Source organism: Lissotriton helveticus, chromosome 10 (assembly GCF_964261635.1).
Source record: "Lissotriton helveticus chromosome 10, aLisHel1.1, whole genome shotgun sequence".
NCBI lineage: Eukaryota > Metazoa > Chordata > Amphibia > Caudata > Salamandridae > Lissotriton > Lissotriton helveticus.
This window is the reverse complement of record NC_136071.1, coordinates 285590319-285604466: the sequence shown is the minus strand read 5'-3', so window position 1 is coordinate 285604466 and position 14148 is coordinate 285590319. Positions and strand designations below refer to the sequence as shown.

The 14148-nt window shown below is 47.8% G+C and overlaps 1 protein-coding gene across 1 annotated transcript in view; it reads left to right on the top strand.

Annotated features, from left to right (window-relative positions):
• VIPR1 (vasoactive intestinal peptide receptor 1) overlaps nt 1–14148 on the top strand; it is an 851558-nt gene that overhangs the window by 552318 nt on the left and 285092 nt on the right. Inside the window, exon 6 of the mRNA XM_078665320.1 lies at nt 11209–11341. Coding sequence (XP_078521446.1) covers nt 11209–11341 — 133 coding nt within the window. The remainder of the gene's footprint in view (nt 1–11208; nt 11342–14148) is intronic.

Genomic DNA, 14148 nt, shown 5'->3' with positions numbered 1-14148 from the left:
GTAGTGCAGAGGCGTAGTGCGTAGTGCAGAGGCGTAGTGCAGAGGCGTAGTGCAGAGGCGTAGTGCGTAGTGCAGAGGCATAGTGCGTAGTGCAGAGGCGTAGTGCAGAGGCGTAGTGCAGAGGCGTAGTGCGTAGTGCAGAGGCGTAGTGCAGAGTGCAGAGGCGTAGTGCAGAGTGCAGAGGCGTAGTGCAGAGGCGTAGTGCAGAGGCGTAGTGCAGAGGCGTAGTGCAGAGTGCAGAGGCGTAGTGCAGAGTGGTAGTGCGTAGTGCAGAGGTGTAGTGCAGAGTGGTAGTGCGTAGTGGTAGTGCGTAGTGCAGAGTGGTAGTGCGTAGTGCAGAGGGGTAGTGCAGAGTGGTAGTGCAGAGTGGTAGTGCGTAGTGCAGAGTGGTAGTGCGTAGTGCAGAGGCGTAGTGCGTAGTGCAGAGGCGAAGTGCAGAGTGCAGAGGCGTAATGCAGAGGTGTAGTGCAGAGGCGTAGTGCAGAGTGCAGAGGTGTAGTGCGTAGTGCAGAGGCGTAGTGCAGAGTGGTAGTGCGTAGCGCTGAGGCGTAGTGCGTAGTGCAGAGGCGTAGTGCAGAGTGGTAGTGCAGAGGCGTAGTGCAGAGGCGTAGTGCGTAGTGCAGAGTGGTAGTGCAGAGGCGTAGTGCAGAGGCGTAGTGCGTAGTGCAGAGTGGTAGTGCAGAGGCGTAGTGCAGAGTGGTAGTGCGTAGTGCAGAGGCGTAGTGCGTAGTGCAGAGGCGTAGTGCGTAGTGCAGAGTGGTAGTGCGTAGTGCAGAGTGGTAGTGCGTAGTGCAGAGGCGTAGTGCAGAGGCGTAGTGCGTAGTGCAGAGGCATAGCGCAGAGTGGTAGTGCGTAGTGTAGAGGCGTAGTGCAGAGGCATAGTGCATAGTGCAGAGTGGTAGTGCGTAGTGCAGAGGCATAGTGCAGAGGCATAGTGCGTAGTGCAGAGTGGTAGTGCGTAGTGCAGAGGCGTAGTGCAGAGGCGTAGTGCAGAGTGGTAGTGCGTAGTGCAGAGGCATAGTGCAGAGGCGTAGTGCGTAGTGCAGAGTGGTAGTGCGTAGTGCAGAGGCGTAGTGCAGAGGCGTAGTGCAGAGGCGTAGTGCGTAGTGCAGAGGCGTAGTGCAGAGGCATAGTGCGTAGTGCAGAGGCATAGTGCGTAGTGCAGAGGCATAGTGCAGAGGCGTAGTGCAGAGGCGTAGTGCAGAGTGCAGAGGCGTAGTGCAGAGGCGTAGTGCGTAGTGCAGAGGCGTAGTGCAGAGTGCAAAGGCGTAGTGCAGAGGCAGAGTGCAGAGGCGTAGTGCAGAGTGCAGAGGCGTAGTGCAGAGGCGTAGTGCAGAGGCGTAGTGCGTAGTGCAGAGGCGTAGTGCAGAGTGCAGAGGCGTAGTGCAGATTGGTAGTGCGTAGTGCAGAGGCGTAGTGCAGAGTGGTAGTGCGTAGTGCAGAGGCGTAGTGCAGAGGCGTAGTGCAGAGTGGTAGTGCGTAGTGCAGAGGCGTAGTGCAGAGGCGTAGTGCAGAGGCGTAGTGCAGAGTGGTAGTGCGTAGTGCAGAGGCGTAGTGCAGAGTGGTAGTGCGTAGTGCAGAGGTGTAGTGCGTAGTGGTAGTGCATAGTGCAGAGTGGTAGTGCATAGTGCAAAGTGGTAGTGCGTAGTGCAGAGGCATAGTACAGAGTGGTAGTGCGTAGTGCAGAGTGGTAGTGCGTAGTGCAGAGTGGTAGTGCAGAGTGCAGAGGCGTAGTACAGAGGCATAGTGCAGAGTGCAGAGGCGTAGTGCAGAGGCGTAGTGCGTAGTGCAGAGGCGTAGTGCAGAGTGGTAGTGCGTAGTGCAGAGGCGTAGTGCAGAGTGGTAGTGCGTAGTGCAGAGGCGTAGTGCAGAGTGGTAGTGCGTAGTGCAGAGGCGTAGTGCAGAGGCGTAGTGCGTAGTGCAGAGTGGTAGTGCGTAGTGCAGAGGCGTAGTGCAGAGGCGTAGTGCGTAGTGCAGAGGCGTAGTGCAGAGGCGTAGTGCAGAGTGGTAGTGCGTAGTGCAGAGGCGTAGTGCAGAGTGGTAGTGCGTAGTGCAGAGGCGTAGTGCAGAGGCGTAGTGCGTAGTGCAGAGTGGTAGTGCGTAGTGCAGAGGCGTAGTGCAGAGGCGTAGTGCAGAGTGCAGAGGCGTAGTGCAGAGGCGTAGTGCGTAGTGCAGGGGAGTAGTGCAGAGGCATAGTGCAGAGGCGTAGTGCAGAGGCGTAGTGCAGAGTGGTAGTGCGTAGTGCAGAGGCGTAGTGCAGAGTGGTAGTGCGTAGTGCAGAGGCGTAGTGCAGAGTGGTAGTGCGTAGTGCAGAGGCGTAGTGCAGAGGCGTAGTGCAGAGTGGTAGTGCGTAGTGCAGAGTGGTAGTGCGTAGTGGTAGTGCGTAGTGCAGAGTGGTAGTGCGTAGTGCAGAGTGGCAGTGCAGAGTGGTAGTGCGTAGTGCAGAGTGGCAGTGCAGAGTGCAAAGGCGTAGTGCAGAGGCGTAGTGCAGAGGCGTAGTGCAGAGGCGTAGTGCGTAGTGCAGAGGTGTAGTGCAGAGGCGTAGTGCAGAGGCGTAGTGCGTAGTGCAGAGGCGTAGTGAAGAGGCGTAGTGCAGAGTGGTAGTGCGTAGTGCAGAGTGGTAGTGCGTAGTGCAGAGGCGTAGTGCAGAGGCATAGTGCAGAGTGCAGAGGCGTAGTGCGTAGTGCAGAGGCGTAGTGCAGAGTGCAGAGGCGTAGTGCGTAGTGCTGAGGCGTAGTGCAGAGGCGTAGTGCAGAGGCGTAGTGCAGAGTGCAGAGGCGTAGTGCGTAGTGCAGAGGCGTAGTGCAGAGGCGTAGTGCAGAGTGCAGAGGCGTAGTGCAGAGGCTTAGTGCAGAGGCATAGTGCAGAGTGGTAGTGCGTAGTGCAGAGTGGCAGTGCAGAGTGGTAGTGCGTAGTGCAGAGTGGCAGTGCAGAGTGCAGAGGCGTAGTGCAGAGGCGTAGAGCAGAGTGCAGAGGCGTAGTGCAGAGGCGGAGTGCAGAGTGCAGAGGCGTAGTGCAGAGGCGTAGTGCAGAGTGCAGAGGCGTAGTGCAGAGTGCAGAGGCGTAGTGCAGAGGCGTAGTGCAGAGTGCAGAGGCGTAGTGCAGAGGCGTAGTGCAGAGTGGTAGTGCGTAGTGCAGAGTGGCAGTGCAGAGTGGTAGTGCGTAGTGCAGAGTGGCAGTGCAGAGTGGTAGTGCGTAGTGCAGAGTGGCAGTGCAGAGTTGTAGTGCGTAGTGCAGAGTGGTAGTGCAGAGTGGTAGTGCGTAGTGCAGAGTGGTAGTGCGTAGTGGTAGTGCGTAGTGCAGAGTGGTAGTGCGTAGTGCAGAGTGGTAGTGCAGAGTGCAGAGTGGCAGTGCAGAGTGCAGAGTGGCAGTGCAGAGTGGCAGTGCAGAGTGCAGAGTGGCAGTGCAGAGTGGCAGTGCGTAGTGCAGAGTGGCAGTGCGTAGTGCAGAGTGGCAGTGCGTAGTGCAGAGTGGCAGTGCAGAGTGGTAGTGCAGAGTGCAGAGTGGCAGTGCAGAGTGGCAGTTCGTAGTGCAGAGTGGCAGTGCAGAGTGGTAGTGCAGAGTGCAGAGTGGCAGTGCAGAGTGGCAGTGCTTAGTGCAGAGTGGCAGTGCAGAGTGGCAGTGCGTAGTGCAGAGTGGCAGTGCAGAGTGGCAGTGCGTAGTGCAGAGTGGCAGTGCAGAGTGGCAGTGCAGAGGGCAGAGTGGCAGTGCAGAGTGGTAGTGCAGAGTGGTAGTGCAGAGGGCAGAGTGGCAGTGCAGAGTGGCAGTGCAGAGGGCAGAGTGGCAGTGCAGAGTGGCAGTGCAGAGGGCAGAGTGGTAGTGCAGAGGGCAGAGTGGTAGTGCAGAGTGGCAGTGCAGAGTGGTAGTGCAGAGGGCAGAGTGGTAGTGCAGAGTGGCAGTGCAGAGTGGTAGTGCAGAGGGCAGAGTGGTAGTGCAGAGTGGCAGTGCAGAGTGGTAGTGCAGAGGGCAGAGTGGTAGTGCAGAGTGGCAGTGCAGAGTGGTAGTGCAGAGGGCAGAGTGGCAGTGCAGAGTGGCAGTGCAGAGTGGTAGTGCAGAGGGCAGAGCGGCAGTGCAGAGTGGCAGTGCAGAGTGGCAGTGCAGAGTGGTAGTGCAGAGTGGTAGTGCAGAGGGCAGAGTGGTAGTGCAGAGTAGTGCAGAGTGGTAGTGCAGAGTGGCAGTGCAGAGGGCAGAGTGGTAGTGCAGAGTGGCAGTGCAGAGGGCAGAGTGGTAGTGCAGAGTGGCAGTGCAGAGTGGTAGTGCAGAGTGGCAGTGCAGAGTGGTAGTGCAGAGTGCAGAGTGGTAGTGCAGAGTGGTAGTGCAGAGTGCAGAGTGGTAGTGCAGAGTGGTAGTGCAGACTGGTAGTGCAGAGTGGTAGTGCAGAGTGGTAGTGCAGAGTGCAGAGTCGTAGTGCAGAGTGGTAGTGCAGAGTGCAGAGTGGTAGTGCAGAGTGCAGAGTGGTAGTGCAGAGTGCCTAAAACACATTGCCATTTACAATGCCATTATCTCTAACTTAAAACAAACCCGAGCCCTAATGCATTCCTAATGCTTGTTTTTTTAGAAAACGCACTGTGTGGGCCAGAGTGCAGCCTAGTACCCTCCTTCCCCAGTGAAGGAGCAGCATGTAGTAGTCTATATGCCTCATTCCATGAATGTCGGAGGTAGAGTCTGGAATAAAGAAAGTGAAAGACATAATAGAATTTCGGAGCCTGGTCTGGAGTGTGGGAGAAAGGTCGGCTTTTGGTGTTTGATTTATTTCTGTAACTTTGCAGTCTGTGATTTTCTAGAAGCGAAAAAGTTTTGCTAAACACTTCTCTGTTCCAGCACAGTAGCTGTTGATTTTCCGGTTCGGCCACGCCAGCCCCAGTTCAGTATTACAGTATAAATGCAGGGGCATTTACTTTGCTTATCTTACTGCACGTTTCTAATAGATTTACAGCGTGTATCACTGAATGGTTATGGTGCTTTACTGTACATTTGAGCTGTGGGCAAACCAGTGTAAGGAAAATCCCATTGAGCTGTAATAATACTTATTTGAAAACAAAAAACGTTGGGGATATAAGACAGAAACTATGAATCCGCGATAAATACATACCTCTTTGTACTGTATGTTGGTTAGTGTACGTTGTTGTGCCTTTTTCAAAATTCTGTTTATATTGGTTGTCATATTATTGAAGCTAAACATTTGTTTGCTATATTTTCTCTCTCAATGTAAATGAAATAATGTAACATCTTGTTCTGTTTTCTTTTGGCCATGTGACATTTATCCTTGTATGTTAGACTTGCACCTGCCATCCAAGAGGCATGATGCTTCTATTGTAAAAATATGAACTCTTTCACAAAGTGCAGATACTATAGTTTTTAAAAGCCCATTTTTTACTATGTGATTTGCACAACATGATAGATTTTTGAGGGAAAAGTTATCACGGCGTCGTCTTTTCAGCATGATTTTGTCATGTTTATGGAAAAACAACTTTGCAGTAAGTAATTGATCTTATTGCTGCTCAAAATTAACTTATTTCTAGCAGCCACATTGCTCAACAACATAGTTTAGAGACATTGGCAAAGCCAATAGCTCTAGCTAAAAACTTATAAGGTCTTTAAGGCAAGACCTATTGGCTATGCCAATGCTTGTCTTCATCTGCGTGCTACTGCCTGCCTGCTGTATCTGGTCAACTTCCTCCCGCTGTTCATGCCGGCCTCTCCTCCATGGTCAGCTTGCTGTCCCTGCCCTTCATTCTCTATTTGAGTACCCCTGCCCCCCCTCATCCTCCTTCAATGGTCTGTTGTGCTGCCACTACTGATGATGGCTTGCCCTGAATTATCAGCTTGGTGCCCCTGCTGCCTCCCTTTTGCCCTCTGTACTCAGCTTGCTGCCTCTGCACATGTGGGTCTCCCTCTGTGGTCCTGCCGGGCCGCTGTTCGAAGTCAGCATGCACCTGCCCCCTAGCTCCTTCCCTTAATGGTCAGTTTTCTGGCCTGTTGATACCACCCTGCCTTCATGGACAGCTTGCAGCCTCTGCCCCATCCCCTTCATTCACCTTGTGCATGCACCTGCCCCCCCCTCCTGACATCCACTGTTCGTTATTCTGCCACTTGGCCTGCCGCAAACCCTGCCTGGTCAGAATGCTGACCCTGCCCTACATTTTCTGTGTTCATGGCCCTGCTCCTTCCCTCCTAACCTCCTTGGTCCATTGTGCTGCCACTGCCCTGCTGGCCTGCCCTGCCTTTTCATCTTTCTGCCCTTGGCCCCCTGCAGAGAGAGATATTCAATGAAAAAACATAGCCATAGTTAGGAATACTGGTTTTTCTCTATAGCCTCAAACCTAAACTACACACACTTTAGACATTCTAAAGTTGTAGTTTTAGCTTTAATTTACAATGTATCCACCACCTCCAAATTATTATAAATAGCACCCCTCACTCCACACAGTAAGTGCAAAGTTATTAAGGGGAAAAAATCTGGGACATTCCTATCACTGGTAGCCTTAACTATTAATACAGAGTGGTAGTAGTTATAGTTATGGTTACTAGAGATAGAAATTATGTCTATATATGTAATTAAAGTGATGTTATAGTTTGTTGAATATGTCAGTGATATCATTAATGTTTCAAACTAAAAAAGAAACACATGAATTCACCAGTTATAGTTAAAATAGCTAACTGTAACTTGCGCCATGCACTGCTTATGACCTTACATATTACATCACTCATGACATGTTCAATTACATCATTTATGACATCACTGACGACATCTCATATGACATCATTGATGACATCAACCAATGAGTGTGATAGTTTAATAGCTTATAGAGTGGCGGGTAACTACTATAGTACTTATCTACCTAAATGTGTACAGCCTGTGTCCAGCTAATGGATGTGCATGTTTACAAAAATGAATGTGCTCCTAATGCATAATAGCAGTGTAGCTGTGCAGCCCCCTTCCCATTCTGAAATACTTTTCAGACCTGGCCAAACCAATAAAAAAGTGAGGGGGCCATGTGGCATCCCTACCCAAGCCTTCATATGCCTGAGGACCCCATCCCGGGGCCTTTTTTTGTTTAAAAAGGGAGCCCATCCCCTGGGGCCCAATAAAACTAATATTCGGGGAGGAGCTGCATGGCCCGCTCCTCAAGCCATATTCACCCCAAGGACCCCACCCCACACTTTTTTTTTTGAATTTAAAATGTGGAGGCACTACTCCCCTCCCGGAGCCATAAAAAAGCCTTGGTGGCCCCATTCTCCAGGTCCACTACTAAAATGTAATGGGAGGGGGAGCTGCAGTTTCATTATTGGCCCTGGGGACCCAATCCCTTGAGTCTGGTGTAGGGATGGAAACTTATATTTGCTACTGCCTGGTGGGAGTATTTTCACAACTTCTACCAAATGGGAACAAACACAAAGTCTGCTCTCGGGGGCAGGAACTTTGAAAATGCTCCAACCAGATGAACACTTGTCTTCTGTTTCCCTCACTGCACTGACTATTTATGCTGCTCTCTCCGGGCGGGAGCAATAAGTTGATCTGTTTCCCTGCCTGCATCAGTACGGGCAGGAAAACAGATCTCAAGTCTGCTCCCAGTTGGTGGAAGCATTTTCAAAATTCTCGCCTGCTGGGAACAGAATTTGTGTCACTTCACAATAGTACACAGTAGGGTCCACTATAAACTTCTCCACTTTATGCTCTTCCAATGTACGCCATTCCATTGTACGCCACTCCACTTATACTATTCCACTGTATGCCCCTCCACTGTATGCCACTCCACTATACGCTACTCTACTATATGCTATTCCACTCTATGACATTCCACTGCATGCCACACCATTCTATGCTATTCCACTGTATGCCACTCCACTGTACAACACTCCAATCTATGCTATTTCACTGTATGCCACTACATTGTTCACTATTCTACTAGTGTATGCCACTCCACTATACGCTACTCCATTTTGCGCCACTCCATTTTAATAATTCCATTGTACAAACTCCACTATAAGCCACTCCATTGTATGCTATTACACTCTACCCCACTGCAGTGTACACCCCTCCAGTCTATTCCACTTCACTGTACACCACTGCACTCTATGCTACTCCACTATATGCTATTCCACTCTACTTATGCCACTCCACCATATGCTACTCCACCCTATTTCATTCCAGTGTATGCCACTCCACTCAACACTACTCCATTCTACGCTAGTCCGTTGGATGCCACTACACTCTACACCACTTCACTGTTTGCTGTTCCACTCTACCCCACTCCACTGTATGCCACTCCAGTCTATGCCACTCTATTGTACACCACTCCAATGCAAGCTATTCCACTCTATGCTATTCTACTTTATGCTATTCTACTCAGCGCCACTCCACTTTACTCCACTCTGATCTATTCCATTGTACACCACTCTACTCTTTACTATTACACTGTATGAAACTTCAGTCTTTGCCACTCTACTCTATGGTATTCCACTCTACCCCACTACACTGAACGCCATTCCTTTCTATGTTATTCCTTTGGACGTCGCTGCTCTGTATGCCATCACACTCTACCCCACTCCACGGTACACAACTCCAGTCTACACCACTCCACTGTATACTACTGCACTAGATGTTATTGAACTACATGCTACTCCAAAGTACAACACCTCACTCTTAGCCACTCCACTGTACACCACTTCAGTCTACGCTACTCCACTCCACTATGTACTAGTCCACTCTATTTCACTCCACTCTACTCTATTCCACTGAATGCACCTCCACTATACCCTACTCCACTCAAGATCACCTCAGTGTACTCTCCTCCACTCCATATAACTCCACTCTTCAAAACTCTACTGTACTCTATGCAACTTTGCTAAACTCTTCTTCGCTCTATCCCCGTACACTCCGCTATCCCAATTTGTACTAAACTCTGCCTGTGCACACTTTTGTACAACACTTTACTCCACTCTATGACAGTTTCCAACACTGTAAAAAAAGAAGTTCTCCACTCAACTGTACGAGCCACCACTTCAATTTATAACAGTTTCCCTGACTCTACACTACACCACTTCAATGTACTGCACTCTACGCTAATCCACTATACCCTACTCCACTTTCGGCATTCCACTGTATACCACTCTACACTATGCCATTCCACTCCATGCCACTCCATTTTCCCATGCACGCTATTCCCCTGTCTGCTATTCTACTTTCGGTAATTCACTCTGCGCCACTACAGTGTACGCCACTCCACTGTACTACACTCTCTCCTACACTTTTTCCTACTCTACATCACTGGACCATACCGCACTTTACACCATTCCACTGTCCAACACTCTACTCCACTGTATACAACTCTACTCTACAACACTGTACTACACTCTATGCCACTCTTTGACACTCTACTCCACTCTATGCCAATCCCTTCAGAAGGTACATGCGTGCTGCATAGCGTCTAGCGCGTCTATATCGCTATTATTTTAAAAATCCCTATTTGATATTTTGGTTCATATTTTATTTGTCTTATCCCCTGTTCTTAATGGGTCATCTTAAACGCCCCTTACCTGCACTATAAATCGAGTCCCCCACCGCTGTTTGGCGGGCCAGGTTCCTCGGGTGGGTTTGGTTCTGGCCGCCATATTGAAGTGGTGCACTTTGGATTCAGGGTACATCGTTGAGCGCTCTAGCGCTCTGGCTGAGGTGAGGGACGCCTACTTAAGGCGAGCAGAAGCGCGAGCGCCTTAGAAGGTACATGCGTGCTGCATAGCGTCTAGCGCGTCAATATCGCTATTATTTTAAAAATCCCTATCTGATATTTTGGTTCATATTTTATTTGTCTTATCCCCTGTTCTTAATGGGTCATCTTAAACGCCCCTTACCTGCACTATAGATCGGGTCCCCCACCGCTGTTTGGCGGGCCAGGTTCCTCGGGTGGGTTTGGTTCTGGGCGCCATATTGAAGTGGTGCACTTTGGATTCAGGGTACATCGTTGAGCGCCCTAGCGCTCTGGCTGAGGCGAGGGACGCCTACTTAAGGCGAGCAGAAGCGCGAGCGCCTTAGAAGGTACATGCGTGCTGCATAGCGTCTAGCGCGTCTATATCGCTATTATTTTAAAAATCCCTATCTGATATTTTGGTTCATATTTTATTTGTCTTATCCCCTGTTCTTAATGGGTCATCTTAAACGCCCCTTACCTGCACTATAAATCGGGTCCCACACCGCTGTTTGGCGGGCCAGGTTCCTCGGGTGGGTTTGGTTCTGGGCGCCATATTGAAGTGGTGCACTTTGGATTCAGGGTACATCGTTGAGCGCTCTAGCGCTCTGGCTGAGGCGAGGGACGCCTACTTAAAGCTCCCTCTACCGCGCAGCGGATCAGCGCAGCGGGCGCGCCTTCCCTGCGCCTGAGTCGCGCCAGAGTCCTGCCCGTCTGCGCCCGTCAGCGCGAAGGAAAGTGCGGGGTGCGGCAGGACTCTATCTTTTATGCCTTACAACATGGCTACATCTATTACCAGGTATTACAGAGAAGACCTGCTGGCTATTCGAGCGTGTCTCCCTACCTGCTCCTTACCTTTAGTAGCACCGCTATGTGGCCCTTACCGCTGCACTTGTTGCAGCTGGCGACTGCCTTCCCCTTCCCGTATCCGCTCTTTAGAAACACCATCCCGGCAGAATTGCGTGCCTGGGGTGAGCGCCATTAGCATATGTAGCCTAAATGTCAGGTCTCTGGTTAAACATCATATGGAGATCTTTGACATCCTTACTAATGACTCCCCGGATGTGTTTTTTATGACCGAGACCTGGCTACACAATTTGCAGCCGGTTACTTAAAAAAAATGTGGTAAGCCTTAAACAGCTTGCAAAGAAGAATACAGTGAATTAGGAGAAAGTTGAATTATAAACAAAAAATTCAGTCCACAGGCATTTAGCTATAAAATGTATGAAAGTATTGATTCCTAATCAGGAAAGTTAATCTGAGAAAATCAGAATATTTAGTTGTGATATATGTTAAATTAATACTAATAAACATTAAAATATGTAAGACTGATGAAAACTATTAAGAGGGACAGGAGAAAATGCTGCTATTCTTAGGATCAATTGACATCACTCTTGTCTAGTCTATTCTTATAGTAAAATTAAATGTTTTAAACAAGTGTGTTAAGAATGTTTCTATAAAAATGCCCTTACAACTTTAAAAAACAATAATGTTTCTAAACTAATTTTCCTTCCCACAGAAAGCTGCACTGCACTCGGAATTATATCCACATGCACCTCTTCATGTCCTTCATACTGAGAGCCATATCAGTGTTCATAAAAGATGTTATTCTTTTTGAAAATGGAGAATCCGATCACTGCATGGTCGGCTCGGTAAGTAAAACTAATTATAGTTCCCTGCCTTCTTTTTTTTATGTTGGATGGATGCCTATGCTTGAGAGCTCACTCCTCCACCCATGCATGCTAAGCACAGGCCCATGGGCTCCCAAGGTGGGGTAAGAACATTTGTGTTACCCTACCATTAATACAGGGAAGCAATTTCTAAAACAGCTACAATTGTGCTACTTGTCCCTTGGGGGAGGCGGGGCGGGCAACTTGTAATAGGCTGCCCAGATGTATAATAATACACCTTCCTGTGATTTGTTAGCTTTTCTAGGGCATACAGTAGAAAGATGAAAACACTCCCATGAACAGCTTCTTGTTGCCCCTATTGCTGCTGCTACATGGGTATTTATCAAGGGCCTCCTGATTCCAAAGCTTCTTCTTTGTCCTTCCTGTACAGCCAGGCTCTTCTTTGCTGGCCAGCACTCTCCAGCAGGGCACACTTCAGACACTCTCTTCCCTCAGCAAGTCCTGCCTCTTGCATCAAAGCAAATTCAGCTTCTCTCAGGGTTAGCACATAAAGCCCTTGCACTGCTCCTTAGTCACAAAGTAGGTGGGCTGAATACTTCACAGACTTCTCCTCAACCTCACACGCTCAAAAGCTCTTCTTGCAAAGAAAATATCAAGTGGGTCCCCACTTGTTAGGGCAGCCAGAACCCAGAGAATCTTGTTCTGAATCTCAGGTATATATGCCACCCGCCATGCGAGGGGCTTGCCAATAAGAATATCTGCACACTCACCTGGGTTCTACCTAATATTTAACCTAGTCTTGCAGACAACAACATAGATGAAAGAAATCCCTATCTGGAGTAGTTTCACACAGTTTTTGACATTTGTTTAGTAGCACCAGAAAGGTCAGGCTTTTGTCACTCAGGAGTTGAGAAGGAAGGGAGAGTGGAGTTAGGTGTTTCCATTCGGGGAAATATGAAACAAACACACAAGAGAGAGATATTCCCACTCAGCTACCACATGAAGCTGTCTAGAGTAACACCTCTGGGGAAGAAAGAAAGAATTAAGGGGGTAGGGACTGTCCCTGGACTTCGCTAGGGTGTCTGTCTTTCTACTATTCACAGGACCTCAGGAATGTTCAAACGTATACATACCTGCCTGGCAGGCTATACCCATTTTCCATTTTGTGTTTGTTCAAGCACTTGCGACCGAAGAGCTGAGTACCTTTTTTTGTGTTTAAGATGTCTAAATTTCAAACGTATTACTTGAAATTTCTCCTAGTTAGTGCCTGAACTTGAAACAGAACAAGTCTGAAACAGTGACCAGAGATGGCCTCCAAAATGGATCCCCTTGAAGTAAAAAACACTACAGATACACCCTATGATTACAATAATCCACGCAAGTCACATGTACAGTGCGCACACACTTTCCATACAGGTCCCCTTCAACCCACCCATAGTTTCTTACCCAGACGTGCACATTACGCTGCTAAAACATAATTCAAGGAAGGACACCAATTTGTTGAATGTCGATTGAATCAGAAAATCAATAGTGTGGTCCTATTATTCCTTGGATATGTACGGGTATTAGACAAGGGGTTACGTTTAAATATTTGTGTTGTCTCTTTCTTTATGCTGGTCATAAATTGAAATCTGCTTGATTATTTAATAGTTTTGTTTGATAGAATAGGGGAGATATCTCCTGTGAGATATTGCACAAAGAATTGTTTTAAGAAGTGTTACAAGTGTTTACTTGTATTTGAACCTGTTTTAATTTGTTTTGTACTATGAAATGAAGATGCCATTAAAAATGTTTTTATAAATATCTAATGATCATTTATTAAATACAAGTGCGATATTTGATATTTTTTTTGATTATTGTATTGGAATCTAAGTTGGGGTCAAGGGAATCATTTCTTGTTATGGTAGTAGTACCCTATTTCCCTTGAGTACATTTAAGGGGTCCCTCTCTTTTCTCTTTACCTTTTACCCATTCCGACATTTCCTGAGGAAACCTTATTCAAGATTTGTACTTGCACAGGGGAATGGGAGGTATAGAAGGCACATATTTGTGTGAACAGGGTGTTCACAGATATGCACGTCACACCCCTTGCAAAGCATCTAAACACACTTTTGTCACACGTATATATAAGTGACCACAAAACAATAAATGCACACACGTCATATTTTTCACATGTGCCTATTGTTTCGTGAATTACACATGCATAAAATGCCAGGTTTGATTTGGCCTGCTATATTATAATTTCTAATGTTCTGTATAAAAGTGAATATTGGTTTAGTTAAAAGAAGTGTCTGTAACTCCAGAGCAGATGTGTTTGAAAACGGTCAGAATTTCCTGCTTATCTTACCACAGTTAAGTCTTTTGCCCGCCTGCATATGTTTTCTCTACATATTCCAGGGCACACACATTCTTCAGCTCTCTTTTGATGCATGTTCTCAAAGTAAATTACCTATTTGAAAGAGAAAAGTACCAACTTAAAAATACCAAGAAAGTAACAGTGAATCAAGCTGAGAAAATTTGTATTTTTGTCCTTCCAGTTTATGACGTATATTTACCGTGCTTATTTATATATAATATTCTACTTTGTGGCAAGTAGTTATTTAAACTTCGTTGCTAGACTGGTAAAACTGACCATTTACATCCAGTGATTTGTAGTTATAATGTATGACTTTTGATGTTGGATAGAAGCCACCAGTGTTAGCTCATAGATTGAGCTGTTAAAGCATTCTACTGCTTTTTCATGGGCTGTTTCCAACGCTTAATTTGAGCTGGTGGCTTCAGTTGCTTGGCCCCTGGACTTAATTTTCAACACTGGCGCTTATGGTAGG